The sequence below is a fragment of the Condylura cristata genome, unplaced genomic scaffold (assembly GCF_000260355.1).
Source record: "Condylura cristata isolate star-nosed mole 26May11 unplaced genomic scaffold, ConCri1.0 scaffold00005, whole genome shotgun sequence".
Lineage (NCBI taxonomy): Eukaryota > Metazoa > Chordata > Mammalia > Eulipotyphla > Talpidae > Condylura > Condylura cristata.
This window is the reverse complement of record NW_004567106.1, coordinates 62,887,700-62,912,961: the sequence shown is the minus strand read 5'-3', so window position 1 is coordinate 62,912,961 and position 25,262 is coordinate 62,887,700. Positions and strand designations below refer to the sequence as shown.

General features: G+C 39.5%; 1 protein-coding gene across 1 annotated transcript in view; it reads right to left on the bottom strand.

Annotated features, from left to right (window-relative positions):
- The window catches only part of EXOC4 (exocyst complex component 4), a 648,177-nt gene that overhangs the window by 117,002 nt on the left and 505,913 nt on the right, over window positions 1–25,262 (bottom strand). Inside the window, exons 12-13 of the mRNA XM_004677057.2 lie at window positions 17,092–17,228; window positions 2,537–2,692 (exon numbers count right to left, since the gene is read on the bottom strand). Coding sequence (XP_004677114.1) covers window positions 2,537–2,692; window positions 17,092–17,228 — 293 coding nt within the window. The remainder of the gene's footprint in view (window positions 1–2,536; window positions 2,693–17,091; window positions 17,229–25,262) is intronic.

The following is a 25,262-nucleotide window of genomic DNA, read 5'->3' as shown; positions in this document are numbered from 1 at the left end:
ATATATATATATATATATATACATATATATATATATAGGATATAACTATCCTACACACACACCCAAACATTTTACACATCTATGTATAATTGGGTTTGTTTTCACATTTATGGTAGAAATTGATACAATTCAGTAAGCCAAGCAGAATAAAGACAGCCAGGACCCAAATTCTAGGTCATTTAAGTCAGGAGCATAAGGTATATGGAGACTTATCTCTTCGAGCAGTTTCTCTTTTTGGAAATAGGGCTAGAACCTTTCCCCATTATTCAAAGTTATTGAAGGTAAATAATAAAACTGAAATCTCTTTGCAGGTGTACAATACAATTAAAGAATTACATAATAATTCTGGGGAACTTGAAGAAATAATAATTCTGGGGAACTTGAAGAAATACATTTATTTAAAGTAACCTGAAAAGCTGAGGACTAATAATTTATTCTCCAGAATACTGAATATATTTAAAGAGAAGGAATGGGACAAAACCTACCCAGACTTTTAAAGACCTGGCAGCAGGAAAATATGACTGCAATACTGAGAAAGAATAGTGTCATGTGGTCTGATCTCCCCCCTAAGGTCAGTTTTGCTTCTTTCTACTTGGGGGGGGGGGGCTCCAATCAACTGATGCTTCTTTACTTTTCTTCACAGAAAAAACATGAGGCTATTCTTTGTTACTATTGTTATGACAACATCATATAAATTAAGGGGAAATGTAGCGAATAGGAGAAGGAAATAGTAAGTTAAGAGTTTTTAATTGATTTCATAAGCTTGGGAAAAATATATTCAGCACAATAAAGGGAAAGAATTTTTGTGACTTTGATGTTAAAAAGGATTCTTCAATAGCATACCAAATACCCTACCCATAAACAATGATAAATTTTATTTAATAAAATTTGACTGTCTACAGGTAAAAAGACACCATTGAGAGAGTAAAGAGGCAACTTGCAAACCAAGAGAAAATAACATTTGTAGCTCCCTCAACCTATTACAAAGAAGTGACATCTAGAGAAAGAATTCCTACAAATAAGTAGGGAAAAATACAGAAAAATGAAAAATGGGTAAACTACAAACTGAATAACGCTGTTACAAAAGAAGATATCCTAATGATCAATAAACACATCAGAAAGTGCTCAACTTCATTGGTTATGAGAGACAAGCATAGAAACCACAATGAGGGCCTCCCTGGTGGTGCAGGGAGAGGGGTTAAAATCTCAGCACTATAAAGCTATTGCCAGCCACTGGCATCAGTTCAATCCCTGGCTGTGGCACTGTCCCACATGGCGCAGTAGAGATCTCCTGTCTTGCCCTCTGGCACCCTCAGTAGTGTATTTCAGTAGACCTGTCTGTTCTGCTCCCTACTCTGTATCTGGTATATCACCTCATGCCCCACTCTTCTGGCCTATACTTCAGTTCTTGTATGTATAAATAAATACAAATAAATCTTAAAAAACAAAAACAACAAAACAGAAAACCACGACACACCTCCAGATACCTAGTAGAAGGCAGATGTTAAGAAGCAGCTGATGAATTTTTCTTAGATCATCTGACTGATGAGGAAGAAGAAACAAACAGGAAGAATTTAGGTTAAGTTACAGGTTGATTTTTGAGCATCATGATTTTGAGAAGGTTTAAAATTGCTTGATAGCAACCTTTAAGATACAGTATGGATAGTCATGAACACAGAAAAGATCTATTTATTTACAGTTGTAACTTATTCTGAGAAAGAGATGAGCCCAGTTCTACAATGAATGAAAAAATTAGCCATTGTACTCTTTTCATGTTTCTGGTCTTTGCGTCTTTAAAGTGATTTTTGTTTTAACTTTTCATTCATTTACTTGAATAGCGAAAGACGATAAGGATAAATCTAATATTAATATCATAAAACAGTACCTCCATTTTTCCATCACTTCACAGAACTTTAAAATGTCAAAGATTAAAATGTTTCACTGTGGTGCGTGAGCCACATCATCAAACAGACCACAATTTCATGTGTCAGTAAATACCTTAAGTTGCACAAAGGTAAATGTTGAGTGACTACATTGAGAGAGAGACTTGACCTTTGTTAAGACAAGTAGGAAAAAAATCAGATGATACAATGTTTATGAAAAATGTGGGACACACATTTCTATTTCTAGAAAGTCTAACAGTTCTACGAGTTGCAGAACAAGCTAAGAACAATTGTAACACAATCTGATTGTCAAGTTCCCAAGATTTGGCACATCAGAATCTCAATACAGATTTGCTGAATAAATGAGAGACGTGTTCTTCTAAGAGGGACGAATGACCAACATATTAAAAAAGTGTTCTAACTCAATTAGCAAAAATTTGAAAAGTTGATTCATAATAGCCCCTTTTTTTCCTAACTTTTGAGAATAAGGAAGGCAAATTGGCATGGAAAATGAGGATCAAACTGGACTTAACTAAGTTCAGTTAGTTGCTGCTTGATATTTAGAAATGGCAAAGTGTCATTAAAAGTGAAGGAATTAAACAGATGTCTTCCTTACCTATGTTTAGTACAACTTAGGAGAATAGACATTTTACCTTATAAAATCTTCTTCTTCTTCTCTCTTTGCCCTCAGCTGTTTGGGCTGAGCCATATTAATCCAGTTTGGTAGTGATTTCAAGAGTCTGCTGATGTCGTCATCTTTTGCCCAAGATGCACTGATAACAAGCTTTTCTTCTGATTGGACAATGCTCCTAAAAAAGACCAATAGGAAAGGGATTTTAGCATTCTTCACCTATCTTTGGTGAAAACATTAATATCCCATGCCCATCTCTCTTACTAACACAATTTGTGACTTGACTTGAAGCAGTGACAACTATTAATAAGTAAACATGACTGGTTAACACCAAGTCTAGATTTAATTGTTTCTTCGTTGAGTAACTGCGAAAGTCAGTAACACTAATTAGTTCCCCTTACCATGGTTAATCCCTTAGGATTATTACAAGTGTATGGTAGGTTTGGGGTATCTTTAAGAAGATGTTGGACAAGGAAAAAGTGAGGGTAACTATATAAAAGGTGGTTATCAAATGACAACATAAATGGTCTCTAAAAATGGACAGAGGTGTCGCAAAAGTTTGTTCTCCTATTTCTTGGTTTAAACAACCAATTAGTTCTACTTGAAGGTATATTTTATACTATGGACACTCCGCTATTCAAAGCAAAGCAAATCTGCCCCTGATGTCAGGCAGAAAAAGTCTTTGATTGTTGCTGTCTCCAGTGGGTTTGCACCAGTGACCCACGGCTGACAGCCTTCAATTCCTGTAATGGGGCCCATGGGTCAGCTACTAACACTGCTCTTACCGGAATGTACCTGTGACGTCTTCTTAAGTATTCAATTTCAATTTAATTAAAAGCTGCTCTTTCTGTTCAACATTTCTATCACCATAACTAATTTCAATGGTCTAAAAAAAAATCATCACCATCAATTCTAGGTGACAGGAAAGACATTTATTTATGAAGGGAGTGCTAATTAGCTGGCTACACCTCTGAAGATGACCAAGATTCCAGGAGGTTTCCTGTCCATCACAGGCAGGGGTGTCATGTGGTGGAAGGGCTCTATGGGGGGCATCACACACTTCTGAATCTCCAGTATTTATGAGGTGTGCATGTGTGTAGGCATGACAGAATCTACTTTACCTAATAGATGATTTAATGTAGACAAAACAAACCTAAATCTAAAACCCAACTCAATACAAAGTGGTTCCATGTTGTGGGGAGCAACTGTGGCCTGATTTTTTGAAAGTCGGCATAAATAAGAGTACCATAGTTGATTTCCAGAATTTCCCAAATCACTGTGTTTTAGTTTTTACATTTTTAAAGATCTGTTTATTTATGAATGCAAGAACTGGGGTACAGGCCAGAGGTGTGTGTGTGTGTGGGGGGGGGGTGGTGGTGGTGAGAGAATTCATCAGAAAGTAGGGGAGCAGAACTGGAAAATGTACTGAAATACACTGCTGAGGGGAGCAGCGGGTGGGTCAGGAGAGGTCTGCTGCGTCATGTGGGTCACCTCCCTGGCCAGGATTAGGACACATGCTGCAGTGGCTGCAGATTACTTCAAACACCACCAGGGAGGGCCCTAAATCACTGTTAATGAAAATATTCTAGCAATAATTGTGTCCAGAGATATAAAAACTAGACTTCCTTCAAATCTTTGAAATTATTCACAGGTATCTTCTATTACCACCCCCCCCACCATGTTCTTACATACTATTTGAACTATTTATGGATTAATCTCACAATCTAATTTTTAGATTTGAGTCCTGGGTACACTCTTTAAAACTTTCTCAAATTGAGTAAGGTTCTGCTGCTTGTAAGCAGTTAGCCTGTGTCATTTCATTAGAGCAGCTTGGATGGCCCGAGACAATCTTTACATGTGATCCTGATGCCTCTGTGGAGCTCTCCAATACTTGCTTGTTGCTATGACTTTTAACTGCTCTTACATTGTAAGCATCAGGAGAATTTTTCCATCTTAATTTGGCTATCTGTTTAAAATACTTTAAAAAAGCTATGCAATTTCATCTGAAATTTCTATGCCTTAGGATTAGGAAAAGGGCTTCCTAAATCTATCCATTCCACATTCTCGACTGGAGTCAAACTTCAGGCTCATAGCAACTGAAATAGAAGTTCTAGAAGGGCTCTTCCTGTGAAACTGCCCCAAAGATGCAGAGGCATGTTTTAATTCTGTATGCTCTCTGATTACTCTAAGGCATCTGGGACTTTTAAATTCCCTTCTTGAAATAGTCCCCACACCTCTGTTTCTACAGCCATTCACCTTTCAGTTTGACTCTTGCCACCCTAATCTTTTCCTAGCCAACGTAAAGGCTCTTTGCATTTGTCCGTAGTTTAAATATTGGTATTGCAAAAGCCCTCTGCATTTCTCACTTGGGCTATCTCTTTTTGCCAGACTAGACCTACCTATATTTTCATCATTCCCACATTAATATCTTTAGGACTACCTGTTCTTCTAAGTCTTGACCTGTATGTGCAAAGCCTTGCTGGAGAATTCTACTTTACAGTACCAACAGCATTGAAACTGAAGTGTGTCAAAAGTTCATTTTATTAGCCACCTCTCTTTTCCACTAAATACCTGCTATTTTCTAAGTTTGGTCAGCAGCCCAACCATCCAACCTGTTATTCAAAGAAGGAACTCAAGAGTCACCCTAATCACCCATGGTTACCACATTCTGCCAATCCCACCTCCTTAGTCTCCTATAAATCTGTCATTTCCTGTCCAGATTCTCTGCCATTAACCTATACTTAGACCCTCATCATGTCTCACTTGGATTTGGCAGTAACCTTGTCACTGGGCGCCTTGCCTGGAACTTTAAGACCATTAGCACAACTCCACACTAGTCAGAAGAGCCATTTTTCTAAACTATGAATACAATTACATTATTCTCCTTCTTAAAAGTCACTGATTCCTAATTCCATATCGGCCAAGTCCAAAGTTAGCAAGGCATGAACATCTACCTTTATAGCTTTACCATCTGCTACTGCTTACTTCTTTTGTTTCTGCTCACCACTCCCAGCCAAGAGAATGACTGTGTTGGCCAAACATATCCATAATGAGTATTCTAAAGCTTCTTGAATAGGATGTACTGTTTACTGCTCCTCTGTATCATTGCTGACTAGAAAGCTTCATTCTCATCCTCATTACTTGCCTCCACTGATCAAGCATTACCTCATCTCTCCCATTAGTTCAGCTGAGGCCTCTCTTTTTGTGTCTCACCTTTGTATCAGAGGTGGACAACCTGGATTACACAGTGGGATTGAGTCCCAGGGCAATTTAGGGTCATATGGTGTCTTCAGGGATAGTGCAGGCAGGGACTTTGGCTTCTGAGATAAGGACAGTACATCCTAAGAAGTGCTAACCCCACAATAACCACAGAGATGAGATCAGTAAGTCCAGAAGGACTAAACTTGAGAGAGTAAGACCTTGGACAGGGGAGGCAAACTGTAGGAGCTGGGACTAGGAGAAGATTTTGGTATAGAGGAAGAAAAGGAGTTTAAACATGCCCTAGACATGGGCCCTTGTTTCTTGCCTTTCCCAAGTCCAGTGTACCTGGAGTCCTTACTTTCTTCCTTTAAACTAGCTTATTTACCTAAATAAGCTCCACTTATTTGCCTAAAAAGTCTGAGAGTTCCTTTTTTATGACTCTATGGGACAAGAATCTGTGATAAATTATCAGGGATAATTCAACAGTGCACACCAGCATCAGGGTCACCTGAGTTTTTAAAAAACAACAATAACAACAACAACAACAACAAAACAAAAGCCTGCGGCACACCCATGACTAAGTACACCAGGACCTCTGGGGTAGGGCCACATCAGAGTTTTCGGAAGTTTCTCAGGTGATTCCAGTGTGTACTCAAGAGTAAGAACTACTTACTACTGCCTTGCACACACCTCCACTACTGCTGGTCCCACACTTCTTAGCAAGTTGGGACCCCATGTCAAATGAGGAGTTCTCTGAGGGTACAGCTGATTTCTCAACAGATTCTCTTCCTCATTGTCTGCCACAATACCTGATTATTGGAAAGCATGAAAAGACTGAACAAGAGGTAAAGATAAACCCTCTTCAGTTTTAGGAATCTAGATAACATTAAGTCAAAACCTTATTAGTGGTTTTCCTTTACTTCTCTGCATGAAATAATTTAGGTTGAGCTACCGAGCTAGTTGTTATTTTAACCAAATTACAGATCATTCCATCAGCTTCTCCCCAGACTTTATGAATTCAAAAAAAGTCAATAATGAGTACAGGTATGCCCCATCTTGAAATAGCTAAGATAAAAAGATCTTGACTCCAGACAAATGAACCAAGCTATGAACCAATGGGACAAGACAGCTCCTTCCACTCCACTTATTCCTAGGTGCTCTATTACTGCAGTCTTCTCAAAGTCTCACTTTCTCTACACTAGGGAAATCTGTTGACTAGGTCAGTTTACAGTAAGTGCCCCCATTAGAAAGTAAACATGCTGATCATCTACAACTTTATAACTAGAACTCTGTCCTGTAAAATGGTTTGGGAAAATGATGGCATAAGAGCCAATCTGGCTATCTTTATAAGTCCTGTAAGCTCAGAACAGTACTGACATTTTAAAATGATGTTTGAAAAAAATCAAAAGAAGAATATAGCTCTGTGACAGGTAGAAATAATAATAATAATAATAAAAAGCTTCAACTTTCAGAATCTATAACTAGAAAGAATGTCGGCTGGGTAGTTCAATTCCTCTTCAATCCAAGCTATGACTCAGATTCTGCTCCCCAGGGTTGGACATGTATGAGAGGGCAGTGTACATGTGGGGGATCTAGAAGTTTTCACTTTAGTTCTAACAGGAATGAAAAGTAATTAGCTAAAGGGGTATCACAGTAAAGGTAATTATAGCATTTACTTTTGAAGACTGGGTCAATTCAGTAATTCTCAGTATTACATTACTGCTTTTGTTAATACTCATAGATCCATTTATCAAAAACAGAAAACCAAATTTGTTAAAATAAAACCTATATACTATTCTCAACAATAAATATCAATTAATAATAAAATTAGCCAAGTAATTCCATTCCCAGAGGAATTTCAAATATTATTTGAAATACGGGCATCGATAAATACTCTACATTACCTAATGGGGGAGTTTCCGTTCAAGAGGCGATTTCTATCCTGACCAGTTGCATTTATTGGTGGATAATTTTGTGATAAGCTAGATGATGTGGGCCCAAAAAATTCCAGGTCACAGCCAAGTAACCTTAAAAGAGGCTATCTAAACCTCCAACAATTATTCCACAAGAAGAGTAGGGTTAATCACCACTCCCAGAACCATAATCTACTAATTAATTCACAGCTCAATGGGCCACAGACTGAGCCATCTGTGTAACTATTTGTACCCGTTCCCAGGAGGAAGAGGAAAAGAGGTATCCCTCCTGGAACAGGTGAGAAGGCTGCCATGAGAAGGGTCTACCGGCTCGACACAGCTGAGTGAATCTCATTCAGGAAACATCTGCTGCGGTCGCCTACACTAAGCCTCCTGGAACAGTTGGAAAGTGCAAGCGGGCCTGGTCCCTGGACACAGCTGGGTGCTGAGTCTTTCATTAGGTAAACAACCAGGGGCAGGTGGGACTAATTGGATTCAACTGTTTGGTGACAGGCGGGGCATGATGTTTACTTTCCCGGACTGAATCTTTCAGACACTTCAAAAACCAGGAGCCAAGCTAGATAAATGAACCCTGGACAAGACTGGTGCCGAGTAAGCTGCTGTAGCCAATTTCAACTGTGGATGACTGGACGTCTCTCCAACCAACTACGGTACAATATCCAGCAACACAGGATAATGACAAAGAGAAATACAAATCTGAGACTCAGTGCTATGCTGCTGATTAAAACAAAATAAACATAGACAAAAACCCTCCAGATCCCTTAAGATGCAAGAAAATAAATAGGAACAGGGCAGAGAATCAGCAGGGTATCCTTGTATCACAGTCAGTGCTGGTCAGAGAGCTTTATAATGCATCTCCACCTAGGAATCACCACTCTAGAAACATCTGGTAACGCTGGCCATGGTTCTTGGGAAACAATTCAAGAGGTCCTGGGAATAGGATTGGGACTTTGAGAATTTACAAAAGCTTAACTCTTGGGGATCACTTCGTAATAATCTTTAGATAAGTGCTTTGTAATAATCTTTAGACAAGTGCTCAAATGAAGGGCCATAACTTCTTGATATTTAAAAACCAAGAATAATGAGCATAGTGTGCTGTAACCTGGGGACTCAGCTGTGTTCTGAGCCATCCAGAGGCTGATCTCACATCTGTCAGGTTGGGAAAATGTCATCTTCACAATTATTGTGACTGGAGGAGTTACTGACTATGAAGTCCCTTGGATGGTGACCACAGAGGTGGATTTCTAAGCTAGTCCAGGTCCTTATTAAATCACAACAAAGTGACTATAGTAGACTCCTATGTGGTCATGGCAGTCTGAGCTAGGGGAGAGAGGGATGCTGGCTGCCAGCTATGGAACCTGTGGGCACTCCGGTTGGGCAGCATCTGTCCTGGGACAGGAGGGCAGCCAATTACATGCTGAAGTAAAGATCTACTTCATCAATTAATACAAGGGACAGACTTTAATATAAAGACATCCTACAAGTGTGGGAGAAAATTATGTAGAGAAAGACATGATGACTTCCTTTTAGAAGGTCAGAGTTCAGATCAGGAACACACATTAGAAGCACTTTTGGAACAATTTCCAACTCTTGTGTAGGCCCAATGCTCAGTGGACCTAACGGGGGAAATCAAGCATATGTCTTGAAGTCTTCTGAAGTAACTCTGGTGAACTCACCATTGAAAAACCATGTTTGAGGGGGAGAAGGTACATAGAAACCAGCAGCTGATCAAATCATTCATCATGAGAAAAATTTTAACTATAATACAGTGGGATTAATTCCAAGTAGTTACTCATAGAGTTCTGTAGGAGCACATGGTAAGACCTCTCACTTGTTGAGTGAGCTCTGTCAATTAGATTCTATACACATTTTGTGAATGTTCTTTTGGATCTCTTCGATGTTAAATAATGATGAGCACACCAGTGCTAGACAAGCCAAATGGGTGGGCGATACAATGTAGTTTCAAGAGGTGACCTAGAAGATAAGTCTACTCAGAGTGGTAGAGGGTTTCCTTGTCATCCGCCATGTAGTTAGGTGGACAAAGTCAGCAAGGCAGGGAATGAGGCAGTCTCTCTTGCAGACTCTGGTCTCTTGCTAAACTGAAACTAAGCCACCACAGTTCCAAAGTCTAGTCATTGTATTTAACATCACGGGGCCAGTGAGAGTATTTAAAATACCATTTGATCTTGTGTCCCTCCCACCAAATCCTATGACAGTTTACTTAATATGGGAAGATTTCAAAATTCCCTCTTCCTACCATTCCTATCAAAGCAAACTGCCTGCCGACGCTAGTCATCTTCATTTCTCAATCTCTCCCCCATATTATCGCATTATGAAGTGTTTTATTTGTATTCTCTACTGGGTCCAACTCAAGGCAGAGAGACCCCAAAATAATTGATCCATGAACAGATGCCAAATTGGAACAGACAGAAACTTAAACACACACACACACACACACACACACACACACACACACACACACCAAAACCCATAGTTGTAATATGCAGTCTTGCAATGACTATTTGGGGACTCATAAGCTGCGGGGTGTATCTCAGGACAAAGGGGATGAGCAAAGGGAGAGAAGCCTTCAGCAAGGAAGTAGACAAATGGTTCAACCATCTGACTGCTAATACAGCACAGCAGAGAATCCACAGCTGAGTTTCCTTAAAGCCCCAAGGGAAGAGATTAATTAAGGAGAAGACTTCCAGCCCCCCTTCCTTACTGAAAAGCTCTCTTTACCCAAAGCCTGTAACATGACATCACCAAGACAGTGCAGTCTTTCTCCAGAGCGAGGTGCTCACAGCAAGGTGAGATATTTTCCATCTTTCCTCAGCTCTCTGGCCTCCCAGCAACAGCTATAGGTCTGCAAATAAAGTGGGGAAGCCAGGCGCTCTCAGCAGAGGGCATTGTGAGCTTAGGGATTTGATGTTTCTCTGCAAGATATCTGCTGAGAAAGAATCCAATTGCAGTCTCCCTGCTCCCTTCCTCCTTCCCCAACATTATATCATTTCAGATCATTTGAATTGTATATGGCTTTCTATTTAAGTCATTCATTTGCTGGCAGCAAAACTAGAACATTTCCTGTTTTCCTTCCACTGTAATCAGGATTTGGCTGTCCAAATTAGGACTGGCCTAATTACTCCTCAGCAGGTGCCAGTGGGGGAGGGCAATAAATGGAAAGAGAGGAAGCAAGGACACTTTGCATCTTCAGACTCATACAATAAGAAAATATTTTCACTTGTCTGAAAAACCTGATTAAGTAACAGGCAACAGGCACCCTGGGGTTATATGGGGGTGGGAGGGGGTGTGTGCTCACGCACTGTTGTATAACAACCTAGGAATGGATTTCTATTTATTCTCTTCCAAAGCGTCACAGAATGACTGCTCCCAATCCCCAGAGAAATTCATTCTGGGTCTATAATTTAGCTACGGTGTTAGATCACGACAGATTATCATCACCTCATCTATGCAACAGCCCACCAGGGGGCCACAATCAGGGGGCACCATTTCAGAGCACTTGGCCAGGAGAGATAGCAAAGTGCTATTGTCTCTGAGAGAGGGAGGAATTAAGACCCTCTTGATGATCACAATATGTCAAGAACCAAACGCAACAGTGATGACCCAAGGAGCAGCAGTAGAAGAGAGAGCCAATTTCGCTGTTTGGACAGAATGATGAATTAGCAATGACAGAATGAATTCACTTCTTGCAGAATAGACAGACCCTAAAAACAAAGCCTAAACAGTCTTTCTCCACTTGAGCTTGCCATATCAATCCTACTTGCTAGGCTAATGCCTCATTTTAGCAATTTACCTCTTTCCTTCCTACATCAATAATTTTCCCTCTCCATATATGATTTTTTTTCTGACAAAAAACAAACTTGCATTTGTTTCTTCTTTTAAAAATCTGTAAGAGGGTCCTCCCTGGTGGCATCGGTTTAAAGCACAAAACTAAGACACTAAAGCCATTTTAGCACGAGTTCGATCCCTGACCCGGAGGTGATCCACATGGCGTGGCAGACCTCTCTTGACCCACCCACTGCTCCCTCAGAAGTGTGCTTCGTCAGTCTGCCTGGTCTGCTCCCCACCATGTCTCTAGTGAATCCTCTCACCACCCCTGCACCTCTGGCCTGTACACTAGTTCTGTATGCATAAATATATCTTAAAAACAACAACAACAAAAGACTCCCTGTAAATGACTTCAGTTCTCCAGCTACTAACCTTGTCTCTGTTCCCCTTTGCTACAAAACTCAGAGGAAAACTTTTATCTATGTTTATGATTTTACTGTTCCCAGTTTCTTTATGAATCTTAAATCCATTCTTTTACAAGCCAACATCAAGCCAGTTTCCACACCTGCTAGTTCATAGAAACAACTGTTCTGATTATCAACATTCTCCAAGTCACACAGGGTAGAACTTGACATCTGCAGGGTTTATAAGGCCTTATGTGACTCAGCTCTGGCCCCTCTTGGCCAGGCTCCTACATCTCTTCCTTGCTCACTTTACTCCAACCACACCAACCTCCCAGCTGTTGCTGAAAAAAATGTCACCCACTCTCTTGCCTAGAGTCTTTGCCCTCTGCAGGGCACTCATGACAGATAACTTCTTTGGTTCTCCAAGTTCTTAAGCCTTTCATCAAACCTCAATTGACAAGCTCCACCTGGAGCATACTATTTAAACTCCCAACCTCCTTCTACACTCGCAAAATCTACTCACCCCACTCTATTTCTTTTTCCTATACTACTTACTCACACCTGAAATTCTTTACCTTTATTGTCTATTTCTTCTTTTCCTCTCCCTCAGAATATAACCCCATGAAAGCAGTATTTTGTCTGTCTTGTTGATTGCTATTCATACAAACTCATCTATGAGAATTCAGTAAACATTTGGTGAGTGAATGAAATCCCACAAACCAGCTAAATAAATTGTTTTACGGATAAAGTAATCAATTGCCTCAACAGTTACTGGGATGAAAGAATATTCTGGCAGGTTTAACACACTTAGGCAAGGACCATAGGGTGCTGAAATCACTCCCAACATAGAATCAGAGAACCACTGCTGATCACTTCAGACGTGTCCTGGCAGGAAAGGAGCAACGCCGGAAAGTACATGTCCTGATGCTCAGAAGAAGGAAAATGTATGAGTTTGGAAGAACAGTCAACATTCTAGAAGGAAGTATTAAAGATGGGTTGTAAACAATTAGGAAGTAGTCTTTACTAGCACCAGGATGATCTCACCGAGAACAAGTCACATGATCTTTTTCCTTGTCTAAGTAGGCAATTACTAGACTTGAGTGAAGAAATGGTAACTTTGGCTTCAGCTCAAAGATACCTTGTTCCCATGGTCAATCTGTAAGTCATCCAACACAAGAGTTCTAAAGGTTTGATTACTAAACAAGAGTTCTAAAGGTTTGACAGAGTGGGGAACAGTGTCCCCTAAAAGTGCAGGACTAGGAGGACCCAATATTGTTTTTAACTGGCTTGTATCTATCCGTCTGGGGGGCATAAGGGACGTTTACCTGTATAAAAGGATAAGGACTGGTGGGCCCTCCCTGGTGGCGCAGTGGGTTAAAGCACTGCACTAAGAAGCTGGAGCCACTTCCGCATGAGTTCGATTCCCGCCTGCCCCGGAGGAGACCATATGGCGTGGCAGACCTCGCCTGACCCGCCTGCTGCTCCCCTCAGCAGTGTACTTCGTCAATCTGCCTGTTCTGCTCCCCACTCTGTTCCTGGTGAATCCTCTCACCCTCCGCATCTCTGGCCTGTACCCCAGTTTTGTATGAATAAATAAATCTTTAAAAAAAAAAAAAAAAGGATAGGGCCTGGCAGGACACCAGCATGAAATTTAACAAGGCTCTTACAGGCAAATGAGGAATTGCAGGGAACACTGTCAGGAATGGTTATCAGCACTGTTGTCCAAGCTAATCACTTGGAGGGAGCTTACTCTTTTGTTGAAAACATTTCTAAGACTTCAAATTTCAAACCCACCCTATGAGCACAGAACTATCTATTATCCCTTTTTGCAGATGAGAAAATTAAGGCCCAGAGAGTCTGAGTAATATTCATAGTAACATATCTGGTAGATATGTTCATCACCAGACAAACACATGCACTCTGGAAGTGACAGACATAATGAATGTTACGCTCAAAGGAAGTCTCATGATTCTCCACTTAGTCTTCCTGTTGAACCTTTTTTTTTTTTAATGGCATTAAAACAACAACAACAACAACAAAAAACAACCTAGGATTGCTTATAAAATTAAGAATGTAATAAAACTTAGAGAAATAGCTAAGATTTTTTGATGACCGAATAAGGATTCAAAAATATCTCAATAGCGTGAAATGATAAACTAAAAATAACATTAAATATAGGGATAAATCTGAGATATTGAAGTTAAGCTAAAAAATATCTCCCAAAACACAACATAGAAAATATAAGGCTAATTTCAACTAGGATTTCTTCTTACATTCCTTATTCTCTAACACCCTACCAGGCCCATCCTAGGAGTCTACTGCCTTCCTGTCTCTTGGTCTCTCCTTTTCTGGCTCTCCTTTCTCTCTCCTCCAGTCTTCTCGCTTTCCCTTCCAACTCCACAGTCTGGTCTTTCCATCCACTTTATACAAAGTCCAGAAACATTCCCTAAAGTATGTTCTGCTCTTGCTTCTCCCTGCTGATTCACCTTTAGTGAGTCCCCAGAACCCAATTTAAAAAGATCAAGTCCCTTGAGCCTTGCGCTCAACGTTCTTTATTTTGGCTCGCCTTCCTTTTCAAAACCCAAACATGCATCGTTTGTTCTTCCTTTTCCTCTTTCCTACCTCTGACATTGCTGTGTTTCCTTCCTCCAACTTCCTACATCTAAATCCTCCTCAACCTTCACAAGGTCTATTTCATGGCCTTCACTGTGTCTTTCTTGCTCTCCTTAGATAATTTCTTTCTCTGCAGTTTGTCATCACTGGCCACGCTAACCGTGTCATGTGTCATAAAGAACCTTGGCATAGCTCCTTGTCCCCTATTTCCCTATCCATCCTCTACCAAGAATGTAAGCTCATTAAAGTTGCTACTCATGACTGATTAACTTCTTAGTCCCCACAAAAGTGGTCTTGGTTCAGGTAGATACTCAATAGCTACCTGACAGGTGCAATGGGAGGATGTGATAAGAAGTACTGGGACCAGACCTAATTCTGTAGAAGAAAAGTCACATTTCTTGCAAAAATACAAAGGGCAGCTCTGGGCCCTGGATTCAGTCAGTGTTTCTCATTTTCATATCGACACTGCCAAGCTAGTGGGCAACACAAGAAGACTGAGGTAGTTTGCATATCCAGGACATTTTGGAGACTCAGAGTGTTCAGTCTAAAGGAAAAAATAAAGACTAAATGGACCGTGACAGCCAATGTCCCATGTATAAGGATTAAACTGATCTGGAATCATTCTAGGAAAAACAGGACCATGGCCAGTGAGCAGGGGAACAGCACTGCAAAATGAGAAACTTCAACAATGATCAGTTGGCTTTGTTGACATTATGAGCTTCCCATCACTTGATAGGTTCAAAAGCAGGACCATAAATGATGAGAAAAAGAAAAATTGCAACAATTAAGAAGCAAAGCTACACTAACTTAAAAAGATTTATAACAAAATAACAAGAACTACAGTAATAGGTAAAGGACTGAGTGGGATTTAGATTATAGAGTCAATTTTACTCATCTTGGGTGGGTTAAATAATGTCTCCAATTATAATTAAAATTCACCTGTATTATTTGTTAGAAATTATTGGATTTTCATAATGCAGTATAAGAAAGAGGACATACTTGCTTTTTTTTTTTATAAAAAAATGGCTTAAATTTCAATGGAGATTAAAATAAAGAAAATTTTATGTTATTAAATAGCAAAAGATTTGCGAATATTTAATTTTTGTACATTTAGATTTTAATATCTACAATGTGTTGTTTGATTTTCACCGGTACATGAAACATTGGTACAATCATTCTGAAGCCTGGTTTTAAAAAATTGAAAATTAATACTTTACGGCCCAGAAATTTCCATTTTAGATGATTAGCCAAGGGCAATGGCTTTAAAACTTTTCATTTGTGTATCTCTTAAAAAGAAATTTGGAAAAACTCCTCCCCACATTTTTAAGGTGACAATATAAATTAAGGATAAATTGCAAGTTACAAAAGATGTAATTTTGTAATATTATAAATGTTGACATTTTAAAATTAGGTTATCAGTGTATCCAGTGGATTCTCAATGCCACAGAGATTTGTTACCTACTAGTTTACATTTAAAATATATATGAATAAGTAATTTAACAGTTGGATATTTTCACTTTTCTTTTAATTATTATGTCAGTGAATTTTAGCTAATGGAATGTCTCTTTATGCTTGAAGGCATTTCATTATTACTTTAGTGCACTTCTCTGCAAAAATTGTGTAAATTAAATTCTAAATAATTCAAATTATTGCATTAAACTTTGCTACCACAAGACTAAATTTTAACATACTTTGTTCAAATTGCCTTTATAATTATTTGGTACACAATTATAATTATTGATTATATGTAAGAGCTTAAACTAAGTATGATATTGCTTTTTATGAATAATCAATGAACAAAAGTAGTAAAATGAGTGCAAGTCCATATCCCAATGAGAAAACAGGGCTTTTTTAAACTGGCTCATGGAACTGTAGATACTTATCTTTTGTATTGTATAAGTAGTACCACTCACGTACTATACCTATCTATTCTTAATTATATATCACATAGATGTACTATTTGATTATACATTCTTTTCTTCCCTAATGGTTTCAGGTCTTGTCAACCAGACCATAATTTGTTCCTATTTTTAGCTTTTTACAAGAAGTGCTATGATCATTTCTACCAACCCAGAAAGATTTTGAACCCAGAGAAAAGAAATCAGAGGGAAAGCAAAAGGTTTTCAAGCTCTAAACAATGGTTTTCCATTTCCACTGATGCTGAAAGCAGATGTAACCATCTTCTCATGACAATAGAAAAGCTACAGATCTACCATCAGGAGAAAAAGATTTGTAAGAAGTAGTAAAAAAAAAAAAAAAACCCAACATATTATAGATTATTTAGGGTTACTATGAGCTAGAGATTGCTGAGAATCACGATGGACTCCATATCCACAGTCAAGATCTGGGATTTCCTAGAGAAAGACAAAGCTTATTATCTAGCCTGCTTTTCATGACACCTCACTGAAGTCACCCCATGCCAGTCCTAAGCAGCTCTGTCCTTTTCTTCCTTCCATTCCCTTTGTCCGGCTGACGATACTAGAGTCTAGGAGGCTATTTCTACAGCTTATGCTCTCATCAGGCCCCTTGACGAACTTGAGGATGGTTGTTCTCCACAGTAGTAGAACATTAGGTTAAGAAAGCAATACCACCAACCACAATGATGGGAAGGTTCCCTCTATTCCCAATAGTAGCTCTACCTGTAGGCTACTGTACAGGTATACTTGTACTCCTGGAGCTTCACGCACACCATGTTGAGGAACTGGTCTGAGTAGGCACTCAAGTCATGCATCAGATTCATGAGGTCCTGTACGGTCTTCTCCACAATGATTGTGCTCTGGAAAAGAATACAAAGAGAGAACGTGGAAGTCATGAGCTTATTTATCACGGATGGCTGGTTCAAGGAAGGGCAACTGAAAAGACTTGAGACACCTGAGCTTTCCAGGGAGGACATTTAAAGACACTGATTACACACACAGTATCTTACATGGTGCTAGTCTTCTGGAGACCTAAGAGAGTGTTCTCTGTGGGATTTTTTAATTGCTTGCAAGGGATTTCTGGCATTCAGATACATCTCTGTGGCTTTTTCTTCTTCTTCTTTTTTTAAATTTATTTATTTATGCATACAGAACCGGGGTACAAGTCAGAGGTGCAGGGGCAGTCAGAGGATTCACCAAAGACAGAGTGGGGAACAAGACAGGCAGACTGATGAAGTGCACTGCTGAGGGGAACTACAGGTGGGTCAGGAGAGGTCTGCCATGCCATGTGGGTCACCTCTGGGGCCAGGGATCAAACTTGCACTGAAGTGGCTATGGCCAGCTTGCAGTGCTGCATCCTTACCCACTACTCCACCAGTGTGGGCCCCACCTCTGTGGCTTTTAAGAAAGAAAATGCAGCCTGATTTATCACCTCCAGGACTTTACTTTGAGATTAAAGACCAAGGGACATGCAGAACAAAGAATAGATCTTTCACGATTTGCTTAAAGATTTCAAGACTGACAAACTGTGGAGAATAACAACTACCACTTGTATTGTGTCTGACAGCTTATGGGATGTTTACGCATATATAGTATATGTCACCAGGCTGGAAACTCACAAAATAATCACGATTATCATGAATGTTTACTAGGTTCTTACAAACACAGCACTTTAGCTCATTCCATGCTCTCAACATTCCCTTCTCTCAGCTGACTTCTAAAACCACTCCCAGTTTAAAGATAAAATAGAAAGCGGGGGTGGGGGGGAGGTTTTTCCCCACTGAATGACGTCATTCTCCCTTAGAGCTACATCAATCCATACCCCAATCATTTTTTCATGAGATAAAAGTTATTTCTTACTGTTGCCACTGTAGAAACAGAGTCCATATATATTTGGACATATTATAAAGCTGAACTGAAAAAATTAAGGGACGAAATTAAGAAGCCTATTTTATCTTACAGCTAGAAACAGAATATAGAGCAAATCAGTGTTAGAGAAGAAAAGGGGCCATATTTAATAAATTCTAAATCTTTGAATAAGAAAAGAATGAACTGTTTCAACTACCAGTCCATGCCTTTTTCAGAAGGAGAATTGAACTGGCATAAATGTTATTTACATGCCTAGAAGCTTGAAATCCTTTGGCCAATAACTGGCTTGTTGAATATGAATTAATTTATATAGAATTACATAAGCTATGCTAGACTTTGCCATACAAACATCAAAAAAAATTTTTTTTTCCCCAGTCTGACAGGGAAATAATCCAAGATATTTTAATAGGCTTAAATGCAATAAAGAGTCATAGCTAATTTTTTTTCTTCCAAAAACAGAAAAGTGAACAGAAGTATAAATCTTTTCACAACACAATGCCATATCTGCCGTGTTACAAATTTTCATTGCATGCTAACTCAAGATTATTTGCTCGTAGAGTTTTCTTTCCTTCTCCTCTCCCACCTCCATCCCCCAAGTGAAATAATCAAAAGGTGAAAAGGAAGGAACAGTTATATTCTGTAAGGCAAACCACAGAGGAAACCAAATTACAGTCTCTATAGAATCCCCACAAGTTCAACTTCCTTCTCCGTATTGATTTTAAGATTAAAGCTCTGCAGCTTCACCCTGATCCATAATCCCGTTCCTCTGTATTTGTGGGTGAGTGACAGGAATTGATTCTGCTTGGCTACATGTCCCCATGCTGCTAAGAAGAATCTAAAATCCTCCTTTGGCGTCACAATACAGGAGATCCTACAACATGTGGATGGCAATTAATAGTGGCGTCGCCATCCAAACAAAGCCTCTTTAAAATCTCAAACATTGCAGGGAAGAGAAGAACAGGGAGATTTACTCAGATTATTGAGAGGCAGAATCCAGTTCTATTTTCAGTGACACTATTGATCCTCACCTTGGGGGCAGGTTGGGGTAGCGCCATCGTTTCTTATCACTTAATTTCGCCTTCAAATAACCAAGGATTGCTCCTCTACTAGCCTCATCACCCAAGTTGGTGTTCAATCAGCACATGAGTCTTTCACACTTAGGAAATACTCTCGTTTTCAGGACACACACACACCATCGTACGTCTTCCTAATGAGGTGATTAACTTCTCCAAAGGGAGAATGGTATTCTACTTTTCCTTTTATCCATCTCTCAAACTTCTCTTAGCTAGCTACACTTTCTCAAATTCTTTAGGGTGCTACTGTCAATAAAAGAAACAGCATTACTAACACTACCAGACACAGATAATCCTCTCAGATGACATGCATGTAGGGATGCTGGACAAAGACATCTTTGCAATGCTGAGATCCCTTTGGGAGAGACAGTTTGGTCTGTCTTCACCCCAGTGCTTTTGGATGATGAAGATGGTGCTGATGGTCGTCAGAGGGGGAGGGGAGGCTGTAGGCACACAGTGATATCCCCTGGAGATAAAGCTTTTGGGCTAAACAGGAAGAACCTGCAGGGAATGATTAGAAAGCTGTGGTTTAATTCGAATGGCTGTGCTCAACCAGAGCTTCTGTGATGCTATATGATTACACACAATTTTCCAGCTATTTGCTTGGTTTACCTTGTCATGGAAACACTCTGGATAATCAATCACTACATTCTCTTCAAGGAAAATGACACTGTAGTTTGCCAAATGATGGGTATTTTTACAGGAAAAAAATGTTCTCATTTTTAAAGAATTTATAACAATTTCTAAATCAGTGGCTCTGACAGATAAACATTGAAAAATCTCAAATTTCTAACAAGGTCAATCCTATTTTTATTTATTTGGTCTCTGGCACTGCAAATGATTTATTCACTTGCTATTAATTTGGGATTTGCCAACATTGAATATAATGACTTTATCATAAGTAAAGCCCTGATTTTATTCATTATAATTTCTATTAAACGTATTGCAAATGATTGATATTTGTTTAGAACAACTCAATTCTCATTTCTTTCATTTTATTACCAGGTAATAAAGTCTGATCATGACATGAAAAATGAGAAAGGACAAAACAAAATATCCCTGGGTAGCTAATGTAATAATAATAAAAAAAGAATGCTCTAAAAAAAAATGAACTTTATTATAGAAATAGATACATCAGTATTCTAAAATAACAAGAGGGTATATAAGAGACAACAATTTGATTTGACACACAATGAATGAGTGAATGAATGAATGAAAGAACAAATGAATGAGAGGACTGGATGTTGGAGATTTTGTCTACTATTTGCCAAAAAGGGACTCTGAACATGATACTAACATTAATATTCCAGAAAATTAGCTCTAAGCTCCAGTAATTTGGAAAATGCTGAGTTGAAGAAAATTCATGTTATTTTACTGGAGAACTCCATGTTTTTAATATACTACTGTCACTGTAAATCTTAAAGAGGTGAATGTAGTTCAATCTTCCTCTCACTACCGGCGTAAATAAAACACTTCTCAGAGCCCAGCTTTTTGTATTGGCAGGGCAGTGTTTACAGAACATGGTCAGGGAATGACCCTAACCAGGCCTCTGTTTATAGTGTTGAGGACACTGAAAAGACAGGGCCCTCAAGACATGCCACGTTGGCGTGGGAATTATTTTGAGCTGAATTCAATTAAGGTTTTCAGGCTCAAGAGAAATTTTCACCACTCTTTTAACTACTGATAAAAATGTAAATTATGAGTCTTACCCAGAACTAGAGTTACTACCAGAAATAACCTTTATAAGTGACTATCTTTATGTCTATCTACCTAGATAGCTATCTGGAGGTGAATCACAGAGTATCTGATCTCCTTAATATGACACCCCTCCCAATTATGTGAGTCTCCTTCCTCTCTCCTTGAAGCTCCAGGTCCCTATTCCATTTTTTTAAGCTCAGGATAGTTTTGCTCCATTTTGCAATACCAGCTTTGGAATTCTCATGCCTATGTATATTTGTAATTAAAATTTTCCCTATTAATCTGTCTGATGTTGATTATTTAGATACTCCGAGAACTACCCAGAGGGGCTGGGGGAAGTGTTCTCTCCCGCACAACACTGAGGCTTAGTCACATGCTGAGGGACACATAAGAAGTCCCTCAGGAGTAAACAGGTGTGAAGAACTGTCTTCCTGCTCAGTCCCTGCCCTTGCCTGTCACCAGTGTTGCTAAGCTCTGGTTTTCCTGCCTCCCTAGATATTCTTGCTGGGTCTACTGAGCTGGTTAAATTTCAACTTTAAACCATCTATGTCCAGCTCTGGTGAAAATGTATCATCATCTCTGCCAAAACTTATTTGAGAACAGGTAGTGGTTAGCCTCTCCAATGGTTTTCACTTTGGCTATTTTAAAGTGTGAAGATATAGCAGCACCACTGGTAATACCACTGCAGACCACTAGAGGGGTGCTGTTCAAAAGGAGCAGAAGTTGGCTAGGAAAAGAGCAGAGCACTTAGCTAACTGATAAAGTAGATACATATGTATTAAGTGAATATTTTTATGTGTCAAATACTAGACTAATTGTTGGAGATACAAAGCCTGGTAAGATTCCTGACTTTTCGCAACATTAGGCACTGATAGAGGAGAGAAGTAGGTTCATGAATAAGGACAATGAAAGGTCATGGGTGCTTGCTAGCCTGGGCTTCTGTATACTGTACAGTAGAGCCAGAGAGAAAGGACAAGGTCACTGGTCAGGGATGGAAGTGGGGGTGTGGTGAGAACGAGGAACTTAGAGTTGAACGAAGTCATGATGGACAAAGCAACTGGTAGATGGACAAAAAGGAGGAAAAGTAGTACTTCAGGTAGCTGGAACAGCATGAACACAGATAGGCGTGGGACTTGGAACTGCCGGTGGTCATTTAAGGTTGGGATGAAGTGTGTGTGTGTGTGTGTGTGTGTGTGTGTGTGTGTGTGTGTGAGAGAGAGAGAGAGAGAGAGAGAGAGAGAGAGAGAGAGAGAGAGAGAGAGAGAGAGAGAGAGAGAGAGTGATGAGGGAAGGATGAGAGAGGCGACCTGAAATTAGATCACAGAGTTCCTTGTACAACATGTGCAATAAGCACAGCATATACATATTTTGAATATGCCTTCTCTTCCTTTTTTCCAGCAAGAAAATGCAACACATTAATCCAATCTGGGGTCACTAATCACAAACCTCATAAAAAAGATCCTCTCCAAGAGTAAAAGGATAGTTTCAAAGGTCTGACTACTTAGAAAAACAAATATACAACAGGGAAACACATTCTGAGCTCTGTTTGACAAGCTGAGAGTTAGGTAGAATATACAAACAGGCTATATAAAGAAAATGTGAGGCCAAATTTGGAGGCAATCAGAAAAACTTTGTCCCTTTAGGATTCACATGATCTTAAAATTTATTTGCCAATTAAAAACCTAGAAAATGTATGAGATAAAATACTAATGACTTTTTTTTTCTTTCTTTTTTTTTTTTTTTTACATTTTGGGTAGAGAATCATTTATGGCTGAATAAAATTTGTGTTTAACATGTCCTGTAAGCACAGCTGGCTCTTTATGAGGTTTGTGATTTCATATTCAAAACAGAACAAAACAAAATAGTAGGAAAGGGAAGAGAAGTATACAACAGTTGTGCTTAATTAGACCATGAGGTACCAGGGGGCATTTCTGTTTCCCTAGCTAATATTAGGCAATAAAGAAATATTTGTTGACATATATACTTCAAATCAGCATAACATGATAGCTAGGTCATCTATTCCTCTTGATCTATGGAATCCGGACAGTGGAAATAGATTAATGAATAGGCAGGTTAATACTACTAAGAAGTATTCCCAATGCCACTCCCCTCCACACACACACACACACACACACACACACACTCTTCATAAGCACCTTAAGCTTACTATTTAGCAAAATAGAATCACAAGTTAGGAGGGACATAGAAGTATAATAATAACAACACTAACAGTGTGTTTTTAGTGCCAAGCAATGCTGTTGGTATAAAGGATAGTAATTTTTTCCCAGGGGGTGAGGATAATTAGTTGGGATAACATCTTTTAGGACAGTGCTATTCCAAGTGAAGATGTGAATAAGTGCCTGAGACAATATACGTGAATTGGAATAAAAAGATAGGGGAAGCCCTCCCTGGTGGCACAGGGGATTAAAGCACTGCACTAAGAAGCTAAAGCCACTTCAGCATGAGTTCGATTCCTGCCTGCCCCGAAGGAGATCCACATGGCGCGGCAGACCTCTCCTGACCCGCCTGCTGCTTCCCTCAGCAGTGTACTTCCTTGATCTGCCTGTTCTGCTCCCCACTCTGTCTCTGGTGAATCCTCTTACCCTTCACATCTCTGGCCTGTACCCCAGTTCCATATAAATAAATAATCTTTAAAAAAAAAATAGGGGATCTTGAACTGATCTGGAGAATGAGGAAGACCTGGGTACATGGAAGGAGGAGACAAAGCATTTCCAGGGAGAGAAAGACTAATAGTAAGTGGTAAGTGACAAGCTGGTCACCTGTAGCAGGAGGGTGGGGGTGGGATTCCTTTACAAAATAAAATGGCAGAGGAAGAGTTGATTGGAAGGAGGCCTGGCTGCTTATGGAAGGCCTGGGTGCAGACTGGGGCTTTCTCTTGCACTTGGAGAGAAGCAGGATATGGTACTAAGTAGAAGGATTCATTATGCTAATTCTAGAGCCAGAGTCTAATCCTCTGGTTTTAACAAAAGAAAAACAACCCAGACAAGGCCCTATCAGAAGAGATATATGATACTTCAAAATCAAGAATCTAGGTCTCTAAACTCCCTCGGGAGCAAAATTGATGATTAGACCATCAAACAGAATAAATTATTGTAGTTGACCATATTTATTGGCAAACTGAAAAATCAATGCAGAGACAGTCAGAAAAACTCATTTGTCAACATCTGAGGTGACTATTAAATCAAATTCTCTGAAAATTGATGAAGAGAAAACATGCATTTACTACTATTTTTTTAAGTAGGAACTGTCTTTCAGGGTCAGCAAAGAGAGAAAGCCCTACTTGATGGAGGAATACCAGGTAAGAGATAAAGAAGTTATAGAATTAGAAAATCACTTTGCAGCCTCTAATAAAATAATGGCCTTGGGTGAAGATTTATCATTTGGTATAAAGAAACAGATGAAAGTTGACAGGGAAATGGACACACTGGGAGCTACAAAGCTACACCACCCAGATTTACTTTTTTTTTGTGCAGAAAAATAAAACTATCGCCGCACCAGGGGAGGGAGACACCAGATGGTCACAATCCACACAGAGGAGTCAATGCCAGATTCCTGCTGTTAGGAAGTCAGCTCTTACAGGTCTGCAGATGTGATGGAATATGAAATGTAAAGCTGAGCACTCCCTGGTCACGCAGCAGGTTAAAGCACAGCACTATGAAGCTACTGGCAGCCCACTGCAGCACAAGTTCGATCCCCGGCCAGGGAGGTGACCCACATGGTGGAGCAGACCTCTTCTGTCTTGCCTGCTGCTCCCCTTGGCAGTATATTTCAGTCACTCTACCTGTTCTACATCACACTCTGTCTCTGGTGAATTCTCTCACCTGCCCACCTCTGCTGTATACCTCAGTTTTAGTACGTACAAATAAATAAATCTTTAAAAGAAATGTAATGTCACCCGTGGCACACTTTAGCCATCAATACCTGACAGCTACAGAACTGAGCATTTAGATCTAACTTCTAACAGCAGAAAAGAGGAGGGCATTAGGTAAATACAGAAGATGGGATATTTGAGAGCACAACTGGTTGGGTCTGTTCGACATATTAGAGTCATGAAAAAGGTAACTGTTTTAGATTAAGAGACTTAGTCACATAATAAATATGGTCCCAGGGGAATCCTGTTTGAACAGGTCAATTGTAAATAATATTTTCGGGACATTTGAAAAAAACAACTGTGCTAGATACAAGGAGGTAATATTCTGTTGAACACTGATAATAGTTGATAATGCTATTTTC